Source organism: Hyaena hyaena, unplaced genomic scaffold (genome assembly GCF_003009895.1).
Source record: "Hyaena hyaena isolate Hyena2069 unplaced genomic scaffold, ASM300989v1 scaffold_62, whole genome shotgun sequence".
NCBI lineage: Eukaryota > Metazoa > Chordata > Mammalia > Carnivora > Hyaenidae > Hyaena > Hyaena hyaena.
Genome location: NW_024080694.1, coordinates 1,986,274 through 2,010,853, shown reverse-complemented (window position 1 = coordinate 2,010,853; position 24,580 = coordinate 1,986,274). Strand labels below are relative to the sequence as shown.

The following is a 24,580-nucleotide window of genomic DNA, read 5'->3' as shown; positions in this document are numbered from 1 at the left end:
CAGGGCGAGCCATGTCTCAGTCCTGAATGGATTCCAGGGAGGCGCCAACGTTTCGTAACAGGGCTGCTCTCTCACACTGCAACTCCTGCACAGGTTTTTGTTAGCGCTGTAATCCTTGTCCCTGACACAATCCCTGTAACTCCCGGAGGCGCTGGGCTGAGCTCCCTCCGGCCCCAGGCGGGGCGGGGGCGAAGGGAAGGACGGTCGCGGTTTCTGCGGTTTCCCGTCTGCCCGCTGTCTGAGCACTTAACGACACACCTGTACTTTACTTCTTTGCCCGAGGACCCCCCCGCCCCCACCCCTTCTCCGCGTTTCTGATCTCGAGACAATAGGGGCTACGAACACCAGTGCATCTTTAGGCTGAGCACCGCGACGAGTGCGCAGTGCCTGACAATTTTGGAGGAAGGAAGAAACCTTCGGCTTATCCTCTCCGCCCTTCCTCCTTCGGGCAAACACCTGCCTGACTCGTTCTTCCAAAAGTTCGGCATGAACATCACGTTCTCCACGCATCGGTTTCCACCGCGCTCTACACACACTAGGCGTGGGAGAGAAAGGACCCTCGGGCGTGACACATAGTAAGCGCTCAATACGCGATCGTGGGACGAATGGCGGAACTGCAGGCAGCGGTTTCCCCGGAACAAACTCCACCTCGTCTCGGGTAGGACCCCAGCTGCCGGGGCTGCGGCGGGTCAGCGGACCGCGGAGCCCAGGGCTCGACCCCCTCCGCCCCCGTGGAGCCAGCGGGCGCCTCCCCCTCCGCCCACCCGGCGGCAGGCGCCCAGCTCACGCCCCCGCCCCACACCACGCAACATCGCCCTAGAGCCTCCCCGGCGACGCCGCGCCTGCTGCGCCTGCCGCGCCGCCCGCGATTGGCCTAACGCGGCATAGCGCCATCTCGGCCTACCGCGCGGTGCGCGCCCTCATTGGCCAGCGGCGGCGGAGGGCGGGGCGGGCGCATTGGGCGCGCAGGGCGGGGCCGGCTCTCTCCCCTGCGCCCCGCCTCCTGGTCCTCGGCTGGGCGGAGCCCCCGGGCCCCCCGCGCGCGTTGGGCCGGCGGCGAGCACTGGGCGCGCGGCGGTTACTCTGGTTACTGCAGCAGCGCGGAGGTGGGGAGGGCAGCGGCCGCCCGCGGGGGATGCTGGCGAGGAGGCTGTCGGGAGCCGTCGCCGCCGCCTGGTGAGACCGCCGCTCACCCACGGGGAAACGGAGTCACGGCCTGGAAGGTTCGCGGGGCTGGTGAGCCGGAGCCGAGCGGCCGCGCTTGCCTGCGCCGGGGCCGCCGTCTCGAGTCCAAGGCCCTCCTCGGTGGCAAGGGGCAGCCCCGGGCGGCGCCCCCGCACTTGGCCAGGCCGCCCCTGCCTGGGAGACGGGTCTTTCGTCGCCCAGCCCCTCCTGGGAGGCCACGTGCTGCAGGTGAGCGGGCCCTCGGCACCTTTGGCAGACATCACCTGCCGCGAGCCAGGAGACGCCCGTCCCGGGGAAGGAAACGAATGGGTTGCCGGAAAGGAGAGGGTCGGCTCGGAAGCGGTGGCAGTAGGCGAATTTTAAACGCTGCTTTCTAAGGCTGCCCCACTTCCCCCTCTTCACGGAACTGTTTTTATTCCAGCGTGATAGGATTTTGTAGACTCGTCTGATCTGAATTGTGATCCCTGCGACGGCGTTGGCTGCAGGTTGGCCGCCGCCTCGTGCTCCCCTTTGGTGACACGTTTTGGGGGAGAACCTCGAATCACCAAAACTCCGCAAGGAAAGAAGATCTGGACACTGACCCGGGGTCACCGAAGGAGCCTTTGAACCATGTGGACTTTCTTGGGCATTGCCACTTTCACGTATTTCTACAAGAAATGCGGAGACTTCGTCTCTTTGGCCAACAAGGAGCTCTTGCTGTGCGTGCTGGTGTTCCTGTCCCTGGGCCTGGTGCTGTCGTACCGCTGTCGCTACCGGAGCGGGGCCCTGCTCGGGCGCCAGCAGAGCGGCTCGCAGTTCCCGGTCTTCTCGGATATTCTGTCGGCCCTGCCTTTCATTGGCTTCTTCTGGGCCAAGTCGCCCCCGGGATCAGAAAATAAAGAGCAGCTTGGGTCTAGGAGGGTAGGTTGAATTTTAAACGGGCAAATGAATGAGTGTCTTTTTTTAATTTTTTTTTTTTTAAATTTAGGATTGGGGTCACTCGAAGGTAAAATTTCATCTTTCCTAAAGGGCAAAGGCAGCACTTTAGATATTCTGGCCTGAATTCCCATTTAATTTTTGTGGGTTGTTTTGGTTTTGTTTTGTTTTGTTTTGTTTTCTAAGCTCTTGGTTTTTTGGCTACATCCTTGAGTGATCGAAAAGATTTGTTTCATGTAGTGTTGGTTGAGCCAGTGCTCCATGGCATTGATTTGATGATGAATACAGGGTTGATTATGAAAGGGGATGTGAAATACTAGAATTTCATTTCGAAGGAGGACAGAATCACTTTTTGTGATTGGGGGGGAAAAGATGTTTTATTTAAACTGTTGGGTAAGGGCTGTATTTGTACCTGAGAAGAAAGAAATGCACAGCAGTTTCAGTCCACTGCTTATACATAACAGCTGGCAGGGGAAAGTAACAGGCCAGTTGGAAAAGCTGAGGGAGCAAATATCGATTTAGCATTCCAAAGTCTTGGGCAAAACACCCTCCTGTCCCCATGTCAGGGGAGCCTTGAGTAAATCAGTGCAGTAATGTCCTAAGTCACGTGAATAATTGAGTGAGGTCGGGAGATCAGTCAGGTTCCTAATTCAGAGTCTAGTCTTCAGTCACGTGTGAGGTTATGCCCCCCCCGCCCCCCCCCCCGCAAAGACCCCAGAGGAGGGCAGTGGTCCTCGACGCCAGAACATTTGAGCCTGTTGGCCGTAGGTGTTTAGATTTTTTCCCAAGAGCACTGGAGGATTTGAAGCATGTGGGTAAGAATATTGACTTTTCCTTTTTATTTTTATTTTTTTTATTATTTTTTTAAATGTTTTATTTATTTCTAGGAGAGATAGAGACAGCGTGAGCGGGGGAGGGTCAGAGAGAGAGGGAGTCCCAGACTGAAACAGGCTCCAGGCTCTGAGCTGGCAGTCAGCACAGAGCCCGACGCGGGGCTCGAACCCACGAACCGTGAGATCATGACCTCAGCGAAAGTCAGACGCTTAACCAACTAAGCCACCCAGGCGCCCCTGACTTTTCCTTTTTAAAAAGAACATTCCAGTTGGTGTGGGGAGAAAGGATTGCAGGGCACAGGAATGGAACCTGGCGATCAGGTGAAAGATTACATTGAAAGCCAAGTGAGGCATGATGGTAACTTGGAGTTAGGGCAGGTGGCTCCCAAAAGTAGTTTACTCTTGGAGGCTTCTTGGATCAACATTATTTTACTGGGTCCACAGTACAGACCAGCCAGGGTTACTGAAGGGACGGCTTGGTTTAGAATTTTGGCTCCACCGCTTCTGTCCATGGGACCTTTGGGAAATTGCTTTGTTTCTGTAAGAATGAGTTACCTCTTCTCTCAGGTGGGGATGGCGCTGCTCTTGCTGCCAGTTAGGGAGTTAATTAATTGAATGTGGTCCATAACGATAAATTGTAGATACTAATATTAGTGGAAAGGCGTTCATCTGTTAGGAACCTTCTGGCTAGTGCCCAGTGCAGTGATATGCTGGGTGTGGGTCCAGCAATAGGAGAGGCGGGAGAGGGGGAGGGGAGTCTTTACTCTCAGTTTGGAAACTTCCATGGTGTCTGAGGTAACTTCTGCAGGGTCATGAACTACTAGCGTAGGTGGCTGGAATGCCATTACATCATGTGATGTTGAGACATTTTGGGGAGAAGAAAATTTGATTACCAGCCATCAGTGATTGATTCCATTTTGTGAAGAAACTTTCTGCTGTTTCTTAAACACCAGGGAGTTGGGGCAGTGAGTACAAAGTCCCATTAATGCTTCGTCTACTGACCATTCTCTGAATGACTTAACCAACTCATGTTCCCCTTCCAGGATTTGTGTGTGTGTGTGTGTGTGTGTGTGTGTGTGTGTGTGTGTGTCTATAGGTTTAACAGGGAAGACTTAGGAAGAAAAACTGATTTAAAAAATGGCTTAAAATGACAAAAAGGGCTTATCTTGCTCTCAGAATAGCAATTTAAATATAGTAGTCAGTCCTGGTCACTAAGAAATACTTATGGGAAGAGAAGGCTGTAGTCTTCTCCTCTTCATAAAGGGCAAAAAGGTAATTTCTGTAAGAGACATGATGAAAAATGGAATGGACCAGCCCTAGTCCATGCAGAGTTAAAGGAAGACTGGATGAATATTAAAATCACAGAGAATCAAATTTTAAAAGATTTTAGGTTTTGTCTCCTTCCTTTTTGCCCGAGGTCTTTTATTAAAATCCCTTCAAAATGGCTTTTGGGCTTATCTTAATCATTAAGGCAGAGAACTCAAGAAAGATGGTTCCTTGCAATTCTGTAGCTGAAACATATTTGTCAATCCACAGACCAAGAAAAAATACTTATTTCAACCCTCAATTATTCATTAAAAAAATGCTTTTTAACACGTATTCACCTTTGAGAGACAGAGCATGAATGGGGGGAGGGGCAGAGAGAGAGGGAGACGCAGAAGCTGAAGCAGCCTCCAGGCTCCGGGCTGTTAGCACAGAGCCCAGTGTGGGGCTCGAACCCACAAACTGTGAGATCATGACCTGAGCCGGAGTCAGACATTTAACCGACTGAGCCACCCAGGCGCCCCCTGCATTATTCATTTTAAAAAACCTAACAGGCACTGTTATTCTCAGTGGGCATAAAACTCAAAACTGGGCTTTTTTTTTTTTTTTTTTTTTTTNTAGGAGAGAGAGAGACAGCGTGAGCAGGGGAGGGTCGGAGAGAGAGGGAGTCACAGACTGAAACAGGCTCCAGGCTTTGAGCTGGCAGTCAGCACAGAGCCCGACGCGGGGCTCGAACCCACGAACCGCGAGATCATGACTTAAGCGAAAGTCGGACGCTTAACCGACTAAGCGCCCCTGGGCTTTTTTATTTATGAACAAAGTTTTTATTGTCAGCCCAGTTAGTCATAGGTTTGCTTATTCCTAAATGAACCAACCGACTAGTCTCTCTTAACATGTCGGGATGGGGCAAATTAAATATGTCCTTATATGTTAAGGACCTCAATGTGAATGGGTCACACTCCACGGGATAGGATGAGTTATTTTGGACTTCTAGAATTGTCTTGAGTTAAATAATTCTGTTAGTAGATTAATAGCTAGGATGTGACAGTTTTTTTGTTATATAAAAGTGATTTTAGGTTAAGATAGATTTTTCAGATGAAAATCCAGAAGGAGAAAATAAAAATGAATAGTGGAAACATGTGAAAGGTGCTGAATAGTTTGCAACGTGAAGTCAAAATAGAAGTTGTATGTGATTTGCATTTGGTAGATGCTTAGTATGTATTTGAAGAACCAAGTAATTAATGATAGAATTTTCTCTATAATAAGTCTTTGGAGCTCCTTGCAGCCATTGTTTATATTTGGCCTGGTGTGGGGGCGCCTGGGTGGGTCAGTCTGTTGAGCGTCCGACTTCGGCTCAGGTCATGATCTTACGGTTCGTGGGTTCAAGCCTCGTGTCCGGTGCTATGCTGACAGCCAGCTCAGAGCCTGGAGGCTGCTTTGGGTTCTGTGTCTCCCTCTCTGACCCTCCCCTGCTCAAGCTGTCTCTCTCTGTCTCAGAAATAAAAACATTAAAAGAAAAAAAAAATATATATATATATATTGGCCTGGTGTGGATTTCTAGATAGATCTGTATAACTGCATTTTCTAAATATATGTGGAAAATGACATGTATTTATTTTATTGGGATATTATTACACATTTTTATTTAATAATATTTTGGTATCATTGGTTTTTATATATGACCTGGATTTAAGAACTTAGCAGGGCATCTGGTTTGATAATGCTTGAGAGGAAGGTTTTGCCCAAGATGGAAGAGTCTTGAGTGTCTATATAGATTGAAGGAGAGCAAATGTAGATGCGTAATTTTTTTTTTTTTAAACAGCACAAAAAAGAAAGCAGTATTTCAGAAACCACCTTACTAGGAGCAGCTGCCTCTCCATCAGTATCTTCTCAGAATGATCCGGAAGTTATCATTGTGGGATCCGGCGTAGTTGGCTCTGCTCTGGCAGCCATGCTTTCCAGAGATGGACGAAAGGTGACAGTAATCGAGAGAGACTTAGCGGAGCCTGACAGGATAGTTGGAGAATTTCTGCAGCCAGGCGGTTATCGTGTCCTTAAAGACCTTGGTCTCGAAGGTAGGTCCATACTAGTTTTTAGGAGTTAGCGTGGTATAAGTGAACCCTCTTCACTTTAGAGTGGCCTGTACCTGGTAAAAAGATATTCTAGTTTATTTACATTTCTTAATGTCCCTGTGTATACTCTTACCAACAAATTTACATGAACTCGAATTTAGTGGGTGAGGAGATATAAAGGAGACTTTGTGAGATTTAATAAAGTGGCTTAAAAATAGAAATGGTCAAAATTGAAGATTGGAAAACTAAAATGAGGGCATGAAATTTAGTGAAAAGTGAAGGGAGCTGCCATTGGTGGAGTACATATTATGTGCTTATTATGGAATCTTTGAAAGACATGATTTTATTTATTTATTTATTTTTTTTACAAATAGTTTATTGTCAAATTAGTTTCTACATAACACTCAGTGCTCATCCCCAAAGTGCCCTCCTTCATGCCCATCCCCCCCTCCCCCCCACATCCATCAGTCCTCAGTTTTTGTCAGCATTCAAAAAATATGGAACGCTTCACGAATTTGCGTGTCATCCTTGCGCAGGGGCCATGCTAATCTTCTCTGTATCGTTCCAATTTTAGTATATGTGCTGCCGAAGCGAGCACTGAAAGACATGATTTTAAAAAGTGTTTTTTAAATGTCTGTTTCTTTTTGAGAGAGAGAGAGTATGTGAGCAAGGGAGGGGCAGAGAGAGAGGGAGGCAGAGAACCCGAAGAAGGCTCTGAGCTGTCAGCGCAGAACCTGATGTGGGGCTTGAATCCGTGAGCCATGAGATTAAGGACCTGAGCGTTCAGTGCCACTTCATCCAGGAGAGGAGAAGGTTTTGGGTATGAGGGAATGGGTACGTGTCACAAAGGGGAAGGGCGATATGTCATGGTTTGCTAACGAAAGGTCAGTAAGATGAGTATAGAAAAATGACCATGGGATTTGGCAGTTTTGGAGGTTGCTTGTGACGCTGACAAGATGTTTCAGCGGAGTTTGGAGACAAAGCCTAGACTGAAGTGTGTGGGAGTTTAAAAAATTTAGGCTAGAAAAGCACTCTTGTGCTCTTCTGTAACAGAAAACAGAAACAGGGCAGTAATGAGATGTAGATGTGAGGACAAAGAAGGTATATTTTGATACTAGAGCATGTTGTGTGGTGACAGAGATGATCAAGTAGAGAGGGAAAAACTGATGATGCAAGAGAGAGAGAAATGACTAAAGGAGTGATGTCCATTCATTCCCTGAATAAATATTCATTTAGCGTGGACCGTGTTGTAGCTGCTGTTCTAGATGCTGAGGCTGCAGCGGTGAACAAAACAGACACAAACTGTTTGAAGAGTGAGATAATGCTGAATGGAGGGGTGTGAGGGAAGGGGAGACTAGGTAAACAATGGTCAGATCATGGGGGCTGAGTCCATAGGATTTCATAGCCCACTATGTGGATTTGACTTCTATTCCAAAGGGAAGCCATTGGAGAAGTTTAAGAAGTTATTCAATCTCACGTTTTAGAAGTGTTGTTTCATAATATTAGTTAGAAGTATTTGTGTTATTCTGTAGAAAAAAGAGTAGATTATTAAGTGGCAAAGTCAGAAGCAGGGGGACCTGTTAGGAGACTATTGCAGAACCGGTGAGAGTTGATGGCTTGGAACACCCTAGGATCATAGCAGCAGAGCAGGTGGGAAGTGGTCACATTCTGGAAAAGCCTTTTGAAGGAAGAGTCAGTAGGACTTGCTGGTGAGTCACGTATTAGGTATGAGAGAAAAAGAGGAGTCATAATATTTAAGCAAAAGACATTACCAGGAAGAGGTCCGGACTGAACCCTGGGGTACTCTGATGTATGGGATCAGTGAGGCGAATGGGAGTCATAAAGGGGGACTGAGGAAAAGCAGTTAGTGAGGAGGAAAAGCAAAAGCCTGCAGGGCCCAGGACCCAAGTGGAGACAGTGCTTCATGAAGAAGGGAAGTTCCATCTCTGTCCCTTTAGTTTCCAGAACCACCACCTTACAAGAGAGGTTTGCCTGAGGCAGATGTTAACAGTGTCCTGAGACAAGATTTTGTAATTTTTATAGTTGAACATTAGGCAACCAGAAATGCTCTCAAAACTAATGACTGTACACGGAATCATTTAGAGATCTAGCATCAGGGAACATCTCCAAGGTTGTGGTAACAAGCCTCAGTGGACTTTTGTGTGTGGTTCATACAAGAGTAAGAAGAGCCTCTAAAGTATTTTTTCTAGTCCACATACCATGAATACCTTTAATATTACAAATAAGAAGCTTTATTAACATTCATTATACTGTTAATTTCCCTTGAGTTGTGATGAGATGTGGATGATAGAAACACTTGGAATAGTTACTTTTTGGAGTGTGGATTTTTAATATAATATGAACTGATCCATCCTGAGTATGGATTTTTTTATAATGTTTTTTGTTTGTTTGTTTTTTGAGAGAGAAAGCACAAGTTGGAGAGGGGCAGAGAGAGATGGAAACCCAGAATCTGAAGCAGGCTCCAGGCTCTGAGCCGTCAGCACAGAGCCTGATATGGGTCTTCTACTTGTGAACTGCAAGATCATGACCTGAGCCGAAGTCGGACACTTAACGGGCTGAGCCACCCAGGTGTCCCCTGAGTATGAATTTTTAATAACTGATTGCCCTATGGGTTAAGTTTAATATCTAGAACTCTTTCCTTTTTAAAAAAAAGTTTTTATTTATTTATTTTGAGAGAGAGAGCATGCACAGAAGAGAGGCAGAGAGAGAGGGAAAGAGAGAATCCCAAGCAGGCTCTGCACTGTCATTGTGGCTCATAGTTACAAACCAGAGTCTAGATGAAGAGTCAGACACTTAACTGACTGAGCCACTCAAGTGCCTGCCCCCAGAACTCTTAAAATTAATACATTATAATATAAATGCTCTATCTTTCTAATAATTCTTAGTATACAGTGGGGTATCTCTAATTTTCTTTAGGATTATTTTGGCTTTCCTTGGCCTTTTTGCTTTTCTATGTATAATTTAGAAATAGATTTTCAAAAAAAACTCTGTCAAGATTATGACTGAAATAGCACTGAATCTGTAGCTCAGTTTTGGAATAATTGGCTTAGACTTCCTGTCCGTGAATATGGTATATTCTCCATTCAGTTAGGTCTTTAATGCATTTAAGTAAAGTCTCATAAATCTTGCATGTTCTAGTATTCATGAAGCACGCATTTCATTGAAGAGTAGCGTAGCCTTCTTGCCTGCTTAAGAAAGTAAAAGGGTCCAAAGTCATATTTGATTTCATGAACAAAGTTGAGACAGAGACGGATGTTAAGAAATCTTAAATTGGACCTTATTTATATAGTTGTCTTAAGATAGTTTACTCAAGGAAAAATTTTACTTTGCCGTTATACTTTGAACATTTTCTGGTATGTTCTCAAGTGGCCAGTGTAAACATTTCAGGTACTTGCATAGTAGAGTTTTGGGTTAAGAAAAACGAACTGTCTTAGTGGCAGCACAAAGCATTACAGAGCTATTAACTGGGCTTCAGATATTTAGGTCAGAAAAGGTGGGCAATTTGCTGAGACCCAAACTGAATACAGTGCTAATTGGCAGTTTCTCTGACTGAATTTTAACTGAAATAATTTACGAACCATACTAAAAAACTAATTAATTTTGATTCTCGGTCAGATGTCTGACAAAATCCAGCCAGTTTGTCCCTGACTGGATCTTAAGGGCAATTAAAAAGCATATCAGAAAACTAATTTATTTTGATCTTAGCTCAGATGTGTGATAGAATTGTTTGTGAAGATTTTCTTCCATCATTGGAATAATTAGAATAATTTCTAAATTCTAATTTCATCTTAATGTATTAACCATTGTTTATCATTGTGATTTTTAGGCCTATGCGTAGTATTTTCTAAGTTGATACTTCGTAATGTACTTTACCTTTCTAACTTAGATTAATATTTGGTTTGTTTTCATTTCTTCTTTAGTGATAACACTATAGTAAACTTATTCTTACATTCAAAAATTCTTAAAAATTAAAAATTATGTTTTTAGGATGAACATAGATGAATTTCTAACACTAAGATTATTAAATCAAAGGATGCTAACTTCTTTGTGGTTCTTGATAATTGTTGCCATAATTTCTAACATGTTAATAATTTACAGTATGACCAGTAATATAGAAGTTTATCAATTTTATCATAATCTCACCAGCAATTTTGATAGATTTGGTATCTTTTGTTTGCTTGATAGATTTGGTATCTTAATGTTTCAATTTATTTCATTGATTTGTTTTTTTAATCAGATTTTGAACATTTTCCTGATCAATGTTTCCATATTGCTTAATGTGAATCACCCATTATTACTAGGGTCTTAATATTTTTCCTATGGAATTTAATGAATACATTTTCTATATAGATGTTAACCTTTCGTGTTATTACAGATTTGCTCAGACTTTTGTCTTTCAGATGCATTAAGATTTTTGAAATAGTTATATTAATGTCCATTTGTCCAAATGGTTTCAATCTTGTTATGAAGAAAGAGATTCCTTTTCAATGCCTCCATGTCCTTTGGTGCCTCATATAACTCTGGGCATGTCAACACAATTGATTTTTTTGAACTGAATTGTTTTGCAGATGCAGTGGAAGGCATTGATGCTCAGGTCATACATGGCTACGTAATTCATGATCAGGAAAGCAAATCAGAGGTTCATATTCCTTACCCTCTGTCAGAAAACAGTCAGGTGCAGAGTGGAAGAGCTTTCCATCATGGAAGATTCATAATGGGTCTCCGGAAAGCAGCGATGGCAGAGCCCAAGTAAGACAACTTAAATGTATGATGTTAAAGAAACACATTTAAACTTGGCCTTTGCAAAATACTATCTCATAAGTTGTCCTAAGTGTTTGAGTATGGGCTGGAACATATGTATTGCTAAAGTAGACTACAAATTAGAAGAATGTTAGAGCTTCAGTGCCTTTGTCAAGAATATCATGTAGAGAATTTCCATTTGACACAGAACTATTGAAGTTTTTCCTTTGACTAACTAACTTATTGTTGGAATTTAGAGAATATGCTTTTTTTTTTTTAATTTTCTTTTTAATGTTTATTTTTGAGAGAGCAAGAGAGACAGAGCAGGAGCAGGGGAAAGGGCAGAGAGAGAGGGAGACATAGAATCTGAAGCAGGCTCCAGGCTCTGAACTGTCAGCACAGAGCCACACGTGGGACTTGAACTCCCAAACTGTGAGATCATGACTTGAGCTCAAGTTGGCCACTTAACCGACTGAGCCACCCAGGTGCCCCTGGAGGATATACTTGTAATTAAGGTTTAAGTCCCTGTCTGCCTATTTGGGAGTCAGAGTTTGTGCATATGGTATTTTCTGTTAAAAGTCAGAACAGAGGTCTTCAAGGGAAAATCCTTTTTTTGTTCTTTACTAAAGTCTGGCAGGACTGGCTTCTTCTCTTAATTATTAACTTCTATCTGCCCCTAGCCTTTAGGCACTGTAATTGAAGGAGTTTTAAACATGAGCACCCTCATATCATTGGCAAAGGCTTAAGTACTGAGTGAGCTATTGAAGAAGTAAGTGGACTTACCCTTAGGACTGAAAGAATTTGATGTCTGTGGAAGCAGAGTATGTTCACTGTAGAAAAATTGAAAAATCCACAAGAATGTAAAGAAGATTGTAAAAATTATCCATGATTCTCCTGACTAGAAGTAACTGTTCTGAATAATTTGGTGGATAAAGTCCCAATTCTGTTTTCCCGTCTGTGTATGAATCTGTGTGGGTGTGTAAAGGTTTTCTGCCTGTCCTTTTTTTAATGAATTGAGGTAAACATCTAATGTTCCTTTTAAAAATAGTTTTAAAGATCATTAGATTAGTATCTGTGTATTCAATCTTAAGAAATTAGAAAATAAAAACCACACTTAATTCTGAAACCGATTAATGATGTTTTTGTATTTGGTCATTCCAGACCTTTTCTGTGTCCATGTGCACACACGTGTGTCCAGTTCACATGGGTAAACTGGAGATGAGGAATTTTTCCTTCCTTATTTAAGTTGTTTGTGCTACTCTGATTTATTTCTGTGTGTTTATCCTTTAGTACAAAGTTTATTGAAGGCATCGTGCTGCAGTTACTAGAAGAAGATGATGCTATAGTGGGAGTTCAGTACAGGGATAAAGCAACCGGGGACATCAAGGTGAGAGCTATCAAATGTTCGTTCTTCCTAAGAGGCTTTGTTTTCCTTCTTTTTCTCCTATTCCTTTCAAAAAGTAGGCCCACCAACTTACTCCTTGAGTTCTAAGTCCTTGAGTTCTCCGTGGGTTCTCTCTAGGTCCTCTTGCAACACAGTGCCCGTGAGAGCACCTCCGAACGCTATACAGACACCTTGGTAGACCCCCCACTACATTAGCTGTATTAAAAACTGAAGTGAGGAATACAGAAAAGCAGAGGAACCTGGAATGTAAAAAACACGAAGGATTCGATATAAAAGAAATGATTAGGATAAAGTAAGCGAAAGGTTTCAAATTGTTTGAATTTGAAAGAGGAAAAGTATGAGAATGTCTGGGGAAGTAGCAGAGTAGAATAGTTTCCAGTATTTGCTCATTTTGGTTTAGTGAAAGAATGAAAGGCTAATCTGTTGGTTTTTGTGGGTGGGTCACCACCACCTAGAAACTGTGCTCTAATGTGGGAGATTGCAAGGTAACGTAAATACATACATCCACATTGACAAACATTCTTCTAAGCCCTGGCCACTGGTTGAAAGCATTATGTGAAGTTAGAAAATTCTAGAATAGGGGAGGTGGATAGGAGAATTGACTAAATGTGTGATGTACATTAAAGAGGGCCCTTGTGAGGATGAGCGCTGGGTGTTGAATGTAAGTGATGAATCATGAATTCTACTTCCGAAACCAGCTCCACTATATGTTAACTAACATGAATTTACATTTTAAAAAAAAGTAAAGAAAATTCTAGAATAAACATTGGACTCGTCCTTGGACTTTGTGATGATGAGATTCAGTCTTCTGTGGTCCGTGCTCATTTTGTAGTTGTTTCCCTTACTGTCTGTTAAAGTGTAACTTAACTCCCAGATGGTTTGGGGGGTAGTGCTTTGAAGGAAGGCAGTCCGCAGAGAGGAAGCATCAATGTGTTGTGCGTTAACTTAAGCCCAGTAACAGCTTCTTCAGTAGCATTATCTTCATTACCTTCTATAATGTTGTCCATCAAAATATGTAAATATTTTCAACGTGGTCCTTTTACTTTGTATTTCTAACTATTTAGCTGAGTATTGTTTATCTTTGTTGCAGGAACTCCATGCTCCCTTGACTGTTGTTGCTGATGGACTTTTTTCCAAGTTTAGGAAAAACCTGATCTCCAATAAAGTTTCTGTTTCATCTCATTTTGTTGGCTTTCTTATGAAGGTACTATAGGAATATAATTTAGAAAAATAAATGCAACTTGAAATTCGAAAATTACTAAATATTTTTCCCCCTCTAGCATGCACCACAGTTTACAGCCAATCATGCGGAACTTGTTTTGGCTAATCCGAGTCCAGTTCTCATCTACCAGATTTCATCTGATGAAACTCGAGTACTTGTTGACATTCGAGGGGAAATGCCCAGGAATTTAAGAGAATACATGACTGAAAAAATTTACCCACAGTTGCCTGGTAAGAAAGAGATTACATGGGGCGCCTGGGTGGCTTAGTTGGTTAAGTGTCTGACTTTCGCTTAGGTCATAATCTCGCGGTTCGTAGGTTCGGGCCCCGTGTCGGGCTCTGTGCTGACTGCCAGCTCAGAGCCTGGAGCCTGTTTCAGAGTCTGTGACTCCCTCTCTCTCTGACCCTCCCCTGCTCACGCTGTCTCTCTCTCTCTCTCTCCTAGAAATAAATAAAACATTTAAAAAAAAAAGAAAGATTTCATCCACATTGTAATCTGTAGTCTGAAAACAAATATCACAAAAGGCTGTCCCTCTCCGGTTCTCACTAAAGCTGTTTCTAAATTAGGCCAGAGATCAGCATGGCAGGTAAAACAAATGCATCCAGTCAGTCATATTCACTGGAGCTGAGCTGTGTAACTAGCACATTTAAAAAAAAAAAAAAAATCTTCAAATTAAAAAATTTTTTCAACATATTTTTTCATAGTAATAATTAGATCATTGTTTTCAGGATAATTATTAATATTGTCATATGTAGTACTTTTTATTTTTTTATACAAATAGTTTATTGTCAAATTAGTTTCCACATAACACTCAGTGCTCATCCCCACAAGTGTCCTCCTCCATGCCCATCCCCCCCTCCCCCCCACATCCATCAGTCCTCAGTTTTTGTCAGCATTCAAGAGTCTCTCATGGTTTGCCTCTCTCCCTTTCCCCCACCATTTCCGCCCTTCTTCTCCCCCTTGTTCCTCCGTCAAGTTCCTCCTAATCCTCCTATACGTGCAAACATATGATATTTGTCCTTCTCTGCCTGACTTATTTCGCTCAGCATAACACCCTCAAGGTCCATCCATGTTGCTACACATGGCCAGATTTCATTGTTTCTCATTGCCATGGAGTATTCCATGGTATAGATAAACCACATCTTCTTGATCCATTCGTCTGTTGATGGACACTTAGGCTCTTTCCATGTTTTAGCTATTGTGGAGAGTGCTGCTATGAACATTGGGGTACATGTGCTCCTATGCATCAGCATTTCTGTATCCCTTGGGTAAATTCCTAGCAGTGCTATTGCTGGGTCATAGGGGAGTTCTACTGTTAGTCTCCTTAGGAACCTCCACACTGTTTTCCAGAGGGGCTGTACCAGTTTGCATTCCCCCATATGTAGTACTTTTTAAGGTGGTCCGTATAGCAATCTAAGGTCTCCGAATTCTTGAAATATCTCTTAACGCTTAATTACTTTTGTGCTTGGTTTTTGTAGCAATAGTAGCTACCATTTATTGACTGTCTACTATAATGTGCTTTACAAACATAACTTAATCTACACCATCACCCTATGAGGTGACTGACGCATTATCATGATCCCCAAGTTACTGATGAGGGAACTAAGAATCAGCAAAAGCTCCTCCAAAGATAAACCATGGGTAGTGACAGAGCCAATGTTGAGGCCAGTTGTGTCTGGCTCATACGGCCCCCTTTCAGAATGTTTGAGCTGTAAGCAATCTTCAAGATCATTTTTAGTTTTGAGTTGAATACAGAAAGGCTTTGTGAGATTTTAGACATCTTTGTAAAACACTCCTAAAAAATTTACTTCCTGACATTTTTTTGAGACTGGGAAGATGTAAGTAAAAAAAAATCTAAAATATTGAGATATTAGTAATAGGAAACTATCTCTGGTGGGTGTATATTTTGTTTAAAAATTCTGTTTCTTTTTCAGGTGTTTTTGTTGTGTTTTGTTTTTACATAAGCTCTTTGCCCAATGTGGTGCTTAAACTTATTACCCCCAGATCAGGAGTCATATGCTCTACTGACTGGGCCGGCCAGCTGCCCACTAGTTACTTTTTACTCTATGTGAAAACACTCTGTTTAATAAGAATATAAATAGATCTGAAGGTATATATGGACTTAGAGTTTTAATAATGACATTTTTAGGATGCCTGGGTGGTTCCATCGGTTGAGCGTCTGACTCTTGATTTTAGTTCAGGTCATGATCCCAGGGTTGTGGGCTTGAGCCTTGCAGTGGGCTCCACCCTGAGCATGCAGCTTGCTTAAGATTCTCTCTCTCTCTCCTTCACCCCCTCTGCCTCTCTCTCAACCTTGCGCTCACTCTCTATCTCCCAAATTAAAAAAAAAAAAAAAAAAGACATTTTCAACATTTCAATATATTTTTACTTAGTTAAGCCATTTTTGAAGCTTTTAGGAAAAATGAGTTATTCACATTTAAGAAAAAGATGGTCAATAATGTGATATTTTTATTTTTTATTTTATTTTTTTATTTGTGTATGATTTTATTTTCAAGGAATCTCTATATCCAACATGGGGCTTGAACTCACAACGCTGAGATTGAGAGTTGCACACTTTGGGGGCCTGACTGGCATGGTCAGAGCAGCGTGTGACTCTTGATCTTGGGGTGATGAAGTTGCAGCTCCATACTGAGCATAGAGATTACTAAAAAAATAAACTTAAAAAAAAGAAGAGGTGCATGCTCTACCAACTGAACCGGCCAGGCGCCCCAATAATGTATTTTTGGCATTTTTTTCCCTTTTACTGTAGATCGCCTTTTCCAGTACAGAGGTTCAGAACAGACTTCCCTGAGACCACGGTGGGAAACATTTGTAGATTTATATTAATATTAGGTTATCGAAATTCTACTTACAAGAATGGAATAGTTTCAGCTTAGGCATTCTGCTCCTGTATTCCCAGATCACAAAGAGAACTGTATGAAAAGATAGTTCATTTCCTATACAAGTAAAAGCATAAAACTTTAAAACTTGGGAGTATCTGGGGCGCCTGGGTAGCTAAGTCAGTTGAACATCCGACTTCGGCTCGGGTCATGATCTCACAGTTTGTGGGTTCGAGCCCTGCATCGGGCTCTGTGCTGACAGCTCAGAGCCTGGAGCCTGCTTCGGCTTCTGTATCTCCCTGTCTCTCTGACCCTCCCTTGCTCACACTGTATCTTCCTCTCTCTCAAAAATAAACATTAAAAAATTTTTTAAAAACCCCAAAAAACAAAACTTAGGAGTGTCTGAGAGATGAGCTAATCATCAAAGCATTTCAATTTATAGATGAAGAAACTGAAGCTCAGAAAGGTAGAGCTTTCTACATCTTACCCTTTTTCTACCGTACATACATCCCTGCTGTTTGTGAATTAGTAGTACATTTCCTCTGTCATTACCAGAATATGATGGTGGTGACAGTAACCTAAGTGTTAAATCTGATCCCTGTCAGTGAACATTTGGAAGAGACATGGCTGGTTTTTCTTCCTGTCTCTTCTCCTCTGAATTTGCTTCACTCTTTTAGCTTTTTTGTTCATTCAGCTTTGTGTATATCTATTTACATTAATTTTCTCAGATTTCTTAGTCATTCCTTAGCATGAATAACTAGGTGCTTAATTAACAGCTGTATTAATAAAATAATTAGTCCTTGATTTACTACAAGGATATATGTAACAACCATGACAGAAGTATAGAAGGTATTTGTTTATACTTGATTAAGAACGTGTGATAATTGAAAATTGAATTTTATAAACCATTTATTTGGTGGGTTGGGATTTATTGCAGATCACGTCAAAGAACTGTTCCTGGAAGCCATTCAGAATTCTCGTTTGAGATCTATGCCAGCAAGCTTTCTTCCTTCTTCCCCAGTAAACAAACGAGGTATTATTTTATTGGAGTAATTTTATAAAGGATATTACAGATACTTAAATTCCAAATATTCCAGATAAAATATGTGATTAAATTTATGCTGCTGGGAAATGATATGTGGGACAGAGAAGTGGTTACTGTGGATAACACGTTACTAACACCAAAATTAGTTTTATGATATCTTCATTATTTAACGTTGAGTTTATTTAAGTCATTATACTGGTTATTTGGGATACAAGTTAAATATAGCCCTAAATCTAGAGAAGGCAGTTTTCTGGTGAGGGGTATAAATGAGTAATTTCAGAACACTGTTGATAAGTGCTGTAGTATAAGCCCACTCGCGGTACCACAAGATTCACTCTGGCAGTGGGGGGAGCTTGTGAACTCAGAAGGGTGATTCGAGAAGACATGTTGGGGCATGAAGGATTAGTGGGAGTTCATTAGGTGGACAGTGAAATGAGGGACTTGTAAGTAGATGGAACAGCATCTGCAAAGGCCAGGAGGACTGAGAAATGGTGGCCCATTCAGTGAACTCAGGTGGTTTCCTGTGGCTGGAGCATAGGCTAGGTGTGAGAGTGGCAGTGAGCATGGAAGGCAGGGGTGGATCTGTGTGTCGCTGGGACACAGAATGCCTAAAAGTTGGTGACTTGTTGGCTGTGGTAGTAAGGGAGAGGAGAGGGAGGCTCTTGATGGATTCCACATTCCGGCTGAGATAATTTTGCCAGCTATTTGCTGATATTGGAAATATGGGGAGAAGAATGTAAGTTTAGGAAGTGTGGGAAGAGGTGGTGAGTCTGCTCTTGGACATACTGCGTATGAAGCACTCGCAGGGCATTAGAGTGGAGGCGTGCAGAGCACCCCCGGGGGTGTGCGTGCGGAGCCGAAGACGGCTGTGAGTGGGAGCTGTTGCTACCCTGTGCGTCCTGAGCATAAACAGAATCTGCTATGGAAAAACATGCACAATAAACTACTAATCACACAAGGAAATGAATGTAAAGAAGAACGAAGAGGCCAAGGCCAAATCGATACAAACAGCCCGCCCGCGACAATTGATGGAGTTAGAAATGCTCCTTGGAGAAAGAGGAATAAAAGCTGTTTATAGTTTGAGGTGTTTTTAGAGAAGATATTCGAATAATACATAAGAAATGTGAATTAACATTTAGAAGCTACATTTTTAGAAGTTACTATTTATCATGTGTATTTTACAGTTAGTTACAGAAGTAGTTTGTTGTGAGGTCACAGAAAATAGTTATCCATAATTTTTGTTATGGATCCCACAATTCATAACAATCTTATGGTTGTCTCTCTCACAAATACAATTAAGTAAATGCTCTGTTGAGATGTTGCTCAAGTCTCAGGTCAATAAGGCGGGCAGTGCACGGGGTGTGGGGGGCTCTCGGTCAGGACCCTCAGGCGTGTGCCCCGCCCCTGCAGTCAAATTGGGGCGCTTCCTGCCCCTGCAGTTTTGAATCAAGGAGCTGATTTTCAGATAAGATTCAGTCCCCACTTATTCGTCCAGATTCACTTCAGATAGGTGTGGAATATCTGCTTCTTCCTGTTCAACACAGGCTAGAGCATGGGTACCCTCTTCCCAGGGCTTACCTGCTTCCTGTAACTTATACCTTTACGGACCTTTCTCTGGAGTGTGCTGGCAGCCAGTGTTGCCGTGAAATGTTACAACTCTTCATTGTTTACCTTGTCAGAGACCTGCCTTTTATGCAAGGTTCTTTCGGTGTCTTCATGAAAGAGGCCTTATGCGTACGTGACACTGTTCTACTTAACCTTAGGTTCACATGTGACTTGCCCAATGGCAGAGAACATGTTCTCATTCTCACTGTATCCCCGTATCCAGGACATAGTAGGTACCCCATCTATATTAACTGAATCTTTGCATCAGCAAATTTTTGACATGATTTGTTCCCTTGTGTTCTCACATTCTGATTTCCTGGCTCACATCCAGAATGTTTATAAATTAACAGACCATTTTTTTGTGTGTCTTAAGGGATGATGTCATAGTCTAAATTCTCTCTCATTGTAGGTGTTCTTCTTCTGGGAGATGCATATAATATGCGGCATCCTCTTACTGGGGGAGGAATGACTGTTGTTTTTAAAGATATAAAGATATGGAGAAAATTGCTAAAAGGTATCCCTGACCTTTATGATGACGCAGCTGTCTTCCAGGTAGGATATTCAATCATCCTTTGACAAAAATGCCTCAAAATAGATTTCTTTCTGGGCCCCAGAGGAATGGGGCCTTCTTAGGGGACCTGCCCCTGGGAGCCTGACCCTAAGTCCTGGTTCTTGTTCCGGTATAAAGAACCTGTGAGCCTGGGCACTCCGTGAATTGTACCAAACTTCTCTGGGTTTTTTTTTTAAAATGTTTGTTTTGAGGGGGGGGGGGTGCAGGGGATGGACAGAGAGAAAGAGAAAAAATCCATAGAGAGAGCAGGAGAGGAGCAGAGAGAGAGAGAGAAAATCCCAAACAGGCTTGAGAGAGAGAGAGAGAGAGAGAGAGAGAGAGAGAGAGAATATCCCAAACAGGCTTTGCACTGCCAGCAATGAGCCTGATGTGAGGCTCGAATCCATGAACCATGAGATGGTGACCAGAGCTGAAATCAAGTCGGATGCTTAACTGACTGAGCAGCCCCAGGTGCCCCGATTTCTCCATTTTTGTATTTGAGGATTATGTAGCATTGGACTGCGGGCCACTTTGCTTGTCGTGATTGTACATTCAGCTTCAGAGCTTTGGAGCTCATTGCTCTGGAGATGCGTGCGTGCGTGTGTGTGTGTAAATGATGAATGTAAGGCAGCATTACTTGTAGGTAATCTTCAGGATAAGCATCAGCTTGAGGGGACTGATTATAAGCACTCATTTGTGCTTCCTCCCACTCTTACCATGTGACAAGTGATCTTTTTCTTTTTTAGGCCAAAAAATCATTCTACTGGGCAAGAAAAACATCTCATTCCTTTGTTGTGAATATTCTTGCTCAGGCGCTTTATGAATTATTTTCTGCCCCAGATGGTAAGTACAGATATATATATTTTGTTTAGTTGTTGTTGTTTTTTTTTTTTTTTAAAGTTTAGAGAGAGAGGGGCAGAGAAAGAGAATCCTAGGCAGGCTCTGCACTGACAGTACAGAGCCCAGTGTGGAGCTCAAACTCCTGAACCATAAGATTATGACCTGAGCCAAAGTCGGACTCTTAACTGATTGAGCCACCTGAGCACCCCTGAGTATAGATAATTTTTAATGGAAATTATTGAACTGCAGACTTTTAGCACAGGAAGGGATTCTTTAGCACGGTTAGTGGTTAGGCCAGAAAAAGAAATATTTCCCAAGTCTACTGACTGCCAACCTGATGACCCTTAACTCCATCCTTGAGTGAGAATTTTAGCCTCTAATGAACATGTATCCACCACTCTGTGGGGAAGTATTAACAGTGATATTTCAATAACGTGTCCTTATTCGTTCCTCTGGTCCAGATCAGCTAATGCACAGCCACAGACAACACAGAGATGTGACGGAGGGTCTTCTGGTTGTGAATTAAAACAAAACGCAGTTGCTAAGCCTTTTCTTCCTGAACACCAGTTTTGATTTCTGTTCGTAGTAGTTTATAAAATAAATAATGAGCTTCTAAACGAATTTAGATTTTGTCTCCTGCTACGATGCACAAGTAGCAGAATGTATCCACCTTTTACTCACTTGAAACAGTCCCATGCTTTTGTTTTTGCTTCCATGTTGTAAAGTGGTGATGGTCAGTCTGTGTATTAAGCAAAACGCGACATAGTAGCAGCAGTAGGAATGGGGCAAGAAGCGACCGTGCCACAAGGAGACAGGACGTTTAGGTTTTCAGGAATAAATGTAACTCCAGTCCTATTACTTCAGATATTTACAACAAGCCCACTTCTGTGAACTGGCCAGGGTCCTGGCGGTCCCTGCTTTGGTGACCTGATACGGTACAAGTGCCTTCTGTAGCCCCTCTGCACGTTACCCTTGCTAAAAGAAAAAACAACTCATTGGTAGTGATTCGCCAGTCTACCCTCTCTTGCTAACTGGCATGGAAGCGAAAATGGCAGGGTGGGCGAGTAAAAAGAAAAGAACTAAGTTTTGAGTTTTTCTAAGCACTTCTTTTGAAGCTTTCCTAAGCTCTTGAGATTTTTACATTATAAATTTCAGTCTGCCAACAAAGAACTTAAAAAAAGTACGGTAGGAGAGGAAAGAGGTTTATTGGAGTAAGTTTACGTATTACATCCTTTTATATCTGTTCTAAAGAAAAATCTAAGTATACCTGAAAAGAACATTTATGCTATCTAGAAAGATTACTGGTTGAGAATTCTATGTTGTGAGGGTTTAACAGGTTACTTTGAAAAGTACGAGAAAGTATACAGATAAGGCACTGTTAATATTTATTCCTCACAGCTATTCTTTTTACTTGATAATTTGCTCAGAGATACAGGTTGGGTATCTTAGAGACTGGGAGTTTGGTTTCTAGAATTGTGTTTTTATGACAAAAAGAATTTACAAAATATTTGCTTCATTTAGTGAATTTACAACACAAAGAAATAACCTTTAAATGTTAACTTCTGACACCTGCATGTTTTTTACAGTGATTATTTTTTAACAGAAAAAAGTTTGTTCATACTTAAGCTATTACCTTAATGCTAATTATGGAATTTAAAAGAAATTTGGGATTGTTGAAATTCCAGGACTAGACTTTTTAAAAAATGATAAGCCTTGGTCTATGTTACATTTTCTTCCCGACAGATCATTAGCACCCCAAAATAGATGTGTGAATATTTTGATTCAGAGTGATTTTAAAATTTTATTTTAGATTCCATACATCAACTAAGAAAAGCCTGTTTGCTTTATTTCAAACTTGGTGGAGAATGTATTGCTGGTCCTGTTGGGCTGCTTTCCGTGTAAGTTGTTGTTGTTTTAAATATACCTAATGTTTATTTATTTAGAGAGAGAGTGCAGGCAGGGGAGGGGCAAAGAGGGAGAGAGAGAATCCCAAGCAGGCTCCATGCTGAGAGCATGGGGCTTGAACTCTCACACTGTGGGGCCTGAACTCTCACACTGTGAGATCATGATCTGAACTGAAATCCAGATTCGGACACTTAACCTACTGAGGCACCCAGGCGCCCCAAGTTGTTCTGATGACACAGGAACCGGATATTTCAGATTTCCTTTGGGACTGCTCAGTTTACGAATGACTGCAAGTCTTTCTTCCTTATACATTTTGTCATTTTACCATCCACTGGAATCTCAATCAGAAGGAAGCTCAGAGAAAAGAGAAAAACAACATTTAGTCCTGTGTTTTACTTCTGGGAAAAGTGGTGAGCAGAAATCGGTGGTAGATGAGGCTAAAACCCAGATAAAATAGCTTATTGTTTTGCTGGCGGCTTTAACCACATTATCTGACTGTTGGGAGCGACAGATTACAGAGGAGTTTGTATTTAAAATTTAATTCAGTTGACGCGCAGGGACTTGTGAAATTCTGTAGTGGTTCGACAGTACAGACATGGAATCATTCTTGAAAAGTCTGCGGGGTAAAATTTCTTCAAGTCTGTTCTCATTCATCTATAATCTGAATGTCAATACTGTTACCTTTGGAAAACCTAATATTCCCACAGGTCAGGCCATCCAGGTACTTCGGACTGAGATCTCAAGATTAGCGAAACAGCTCAAAACATACAGTTTATGTAAACTAGACTAAGAAGAGGTGCTGGCTTCTCTGACAGGGGGTAGTCTAGGGAGTTTCTTGGAAGAACATTTATTTGTCCCTGTCATCATACACGGGCCACTCAAGCTTGCAGAGTCCTGTAAAGTGTAGAGCGTGTGTTTAGCTTTGTAGGGGATACATAATTAGAACCTTTTTATGAGTAAATTTTAATTGCCAGGTCTTACTTATATATATATATATATATTTTTTTTTTTTCTATTACAGACTATCTCCTAATCCTCTAATTTTAATTGGACACTTCTTTGCTGTTGCGATCTACACCACATATTTTTGCTTTAAGTCGGAGCCTTGGATTACAAAACCCCGAGCCATTGTCAGTAGTGGTACTGTCTTGTACAAAGCATGCTCTGTAATATTTCCTCTGATTTACTCAGAAATTAAGTACTTGGTTCATTAAGCTTAAAAGGGAACCATTTGTGAATGAATATTTGGAACTCACCAAGTCCTAAGAGACTCTTGGGAGAGGATGTACATAGCAGAGAAGTCAGCCACTTCTAAAGTGGAAACTCTTGGATTAAGATTGGGTTTAATTTGTTTTTGAGGTTATTTGTATATAAAAATGTAAATATACTTTGCAATTTAAAATGAAGGGTAAAATAGACATTGGAAAAAAACGATCCTTATCATAAATCAGTGCTAACACTGAGACTGCAGGTTTTCTTTTGACTTCGGGGATTTGGGCAGAGTCATGTGGGACATGCAAATAAAGGAGAATGAGCTTGAATGCCTCTGTGCGGACTTTATACAGCTTCATGATCATGTTTCAAAAAGAAAACCAAAGCGGTATGGAAAAGGCAGAGGGAAGCCATTTGGTCTGTTCTGTTAAATAGCTGATGGGGAAGTGGCCTTAATACTTTTGCACTTCACCTTCCTCACGTGTCAGTTTGATAAGGTTCTCTTACATGTTCACACAGGAGCACAGTCAAGGGCTTTAGAAGTTCCACTGTGTAACATGGATTAGCCAGGCTGGGATTATGGAAGAGACCGTGAGTCCATAAATATAAGCACCTATGATGTTAGGATGTTGAAAACTCCAAATTTACTGAGTTTTAGTCTATTTGAGAAGATCATGGACATCAGAAAGGTGTCATGAAATTTCAGTAAACTCCCAAATGTCACTGAAGTAAACTGTTTCTAAAAGAGCAGTAAAACATGACTTGGAATATTAAGTAACTACTTCAGATTATAATGATAAGGGCTAAAAGGACTTAAAAGCTTTTATTTTATTGAAAAACATTTTTAAAGTTTATTTGAGAGAGAGAGGATAAGTGGGGGAGGGGCAGAGAGCCAGGGAAACAGAGGATCCAAAGCAGGCTCTGTAC

General features: G+C 42.0%; 1 protein-coding gene and 1 non-coding gene across 2 annotated transcripts; one reads left to right on the top strand and one right to left on the bottom strand.

Annotated features, from left to right (window-relative positions):
* The first annotated feature begins 1,121 nt into the window (after positions 1-1,121).
* On the top strand, positions 1,122-23,982 carry SQLE (squalene epoxidase). Its single transcript, XM_039231993.1, has 11 exons — positions 1,122-2,085; positions 6,019-6,271; positions 10,858-11,038; positions 12,320-12,416; positions 13,525-13,638; positions 13,715-13,886; positions 17,434-17,529; positions 19,556-19,698; positions 20,443-20,539; positions 22,347-22,434; positions 23,463-23,982. Exons 1-11 carry the CDS (start codon positions 1,795-1,797, stop codon positions 23,653-23,655), a joined length of 1,725 nt encoding a protein of 574 aa, XP_039087924.1. The 5' UTR covers positions 1,122-1,794; the 3' UTR covers positions 23,656-23,982.
* On the bottom strand, positions 6,760-6,866 carry LOC120231787. The gene has a single exon (XR_005528421.1). It is a non-coding gene; the product is annotated as a U6 spliceosomal RNA (small nuclear RNA).
* Positions 23,983-24,580: the final 598 nt, after the last annotated feature.

What these genes read in the sequence shown, in the direction of transcription:
- SQLE (XM_039231993.1), top strand. Translation starts at nt 1,795, where the DNA reads ATGTGGACTTTCTTGGGCATTGCCACTTTCACGTATTTCTACAAGAAA. An exon ending in AGCAGCTTGGGTCTAGGAGG is followed by an intron (nt 2,086 to 6,018) that starts GTAGGTTGAATT and finishes TTTTTTAAACAG; the next exon opens with CACAAAAAAGAAAGCAGTAT. An exon ending in ATTATTTTCTGCCCCAGATG is followed by an intron (nt 20,540 to 22,346) that starts GTAAGTACAGAT and finishes ATTTTATTTTAG; the next exon opens with ATTCCATACATCAACTAAGA.